The following is a 1294-nucleotide window of genomic DNA, read 5'->3' as shown; positions in this document are numbered from 1 at the left end:
ACACACACAACACAAAGCTATTTAAAATGACTCATCCCATTTGGATTGGGTTTCCCGTTTGCCTGAAGTTAGGCATCAACATTTCACAATTCTCATCCTCCGCCAGAATCTGCTGGGACAGAGGTGATTTCCGCACAGATCTACGGCGGCCTCCAGGACGCCCTTCCAAGAGGGCAGATGCCCGCCGGCCACGTCCCAGCCCGGAACAATGCCTGCCTGGCACACAGAAGGTGTAAACCAGAGAGGCACTCGGCGAATGACTGAGTTCCTAGAAAATCCTGACGTGGTCAGAAACGACCGAGCCATCTGGAGCCTGGTGAGATTCCTTCTGTGGTTGGAAGATGTTGACTCGGCCAAACATGATCTCTGTTCTCTTTACTTTCCAGAGGCGCGTCCACGTACCTCTCGCAGTGATGACCCGCGGTGTAGTCCTGGCAGCTCAGGCACTCCCCCGTCACCGAGTCGCAGTCGTCGGCGTGGCCGTTGCAGTGGCAGGGCTGGCAGCTCGGGAAGCCCCAGTACCCGGGCAGGCACCGGTCACACTGCCGCGCGTACACCCCCTGGAAGCAGTGGCACTGGCCCGTGACGGGGTCGCAGAAAGCACTGACAGACCCCTGCAGGTGGCAGTCGCACGCTGGAGAGACACGCAAGCGGGGAGCCGCCCTGAGAAACTCATCCCGTGCGAACACACCCCTCGTGTCGGCTCCCGCAGGAGGCCCACGGCACCCGGGACCGACTCCCAGAGGGAAGCAGTGCCTCCGAAGCGGGGCAACCATGCCAGGGTTTGCCAGGTCATCCGAACGAGTACCTTACGGTTCCGGTTAACCTACGTTTGCAGCCACTGGGGCCAAAGCCGAAGGTTCCGGGAGCACATCTGTCGCAGGTTCTCCCAACCACGTTCGGCCGGCACTGGCACTGGCCTCCGTTGGGGTCGCAGACGGAGCTTAACGAGCCCTGCGGGTCGCACTCACAAGCTGCAGGGGGAAAAGAGGCCACCATCTGGGTCACAGCGGCGGCTCCTCCCACGAAGGAGGGCAGCTTGCCACCCCCGGCTCTGACCCGGCCTGTCCCTTCCCTGGGGCTCTCTCTGTTCCTTCCTCCCTGACTCCCTGGGCTGATTCAGAATTCCCACGGAAACCAATCTCATCCCTGTGATGAGCAGGAGGGAAGCCACAGGACACACAGAGTTGGCAGATACAAGCAGTTTTTCTAGGAAGAGGCCATTAAGGTTTTCTCTCCTTCAAGGCTTAAATATCACAGGACCTTAAGACAAAGGCCCAGGGACCTCTGGGAG

The 1294-nt window shown here is 59.8% G+C and overlaps 1 protein-coding gene across 1 annotated transcript; it reads right to left on the bottom strand.

The window, feature by feature from the left end:
• Nucleotides 1–35: 35 nt before the first annotated feature.
• LOC102263034 (laminin subunit beta-1-like) lies at nt 36–1265 on the bottom strand. The gene is made up of 2 exons (XM_005852955.2): nt 831–1265; nt 36–634 (listed from the first exon to the last, which is right to left on the bottom strand). Exons 1-2 carry the CDS (start codon nt 997–999, stop codon nt 288–290), a joined length of 516 nt encoding a protein of 171 aa, XP_005853017.1. The 5' UTR covers nt 1000–1265; the 3' UTR covers nt 36–287.
• Between the last annotated feature and the right edge of the window lie 29 nt (nt 1266–1294).

The sequence above is a fragment of the Myotis brandtii genome, unplaced genomic scaffold (assembly GCF_000412655.1).
Source record: "Myotis brandtii unplaced genomic scaffold, ASM41265v1 C42311390, whole genome shotgun sequence".
Classification (NCBI taxonomy): Eukaryota; Metazoa; Chordata; class Mammalia; order Chiroptera; family Vespertilionidae; genus Myotis; species Myotis brandtii.
Note: the sequence above shows the minus strand (reverse complement) of the source record. Positions and strands in the feature narration are given on the sequence as shown.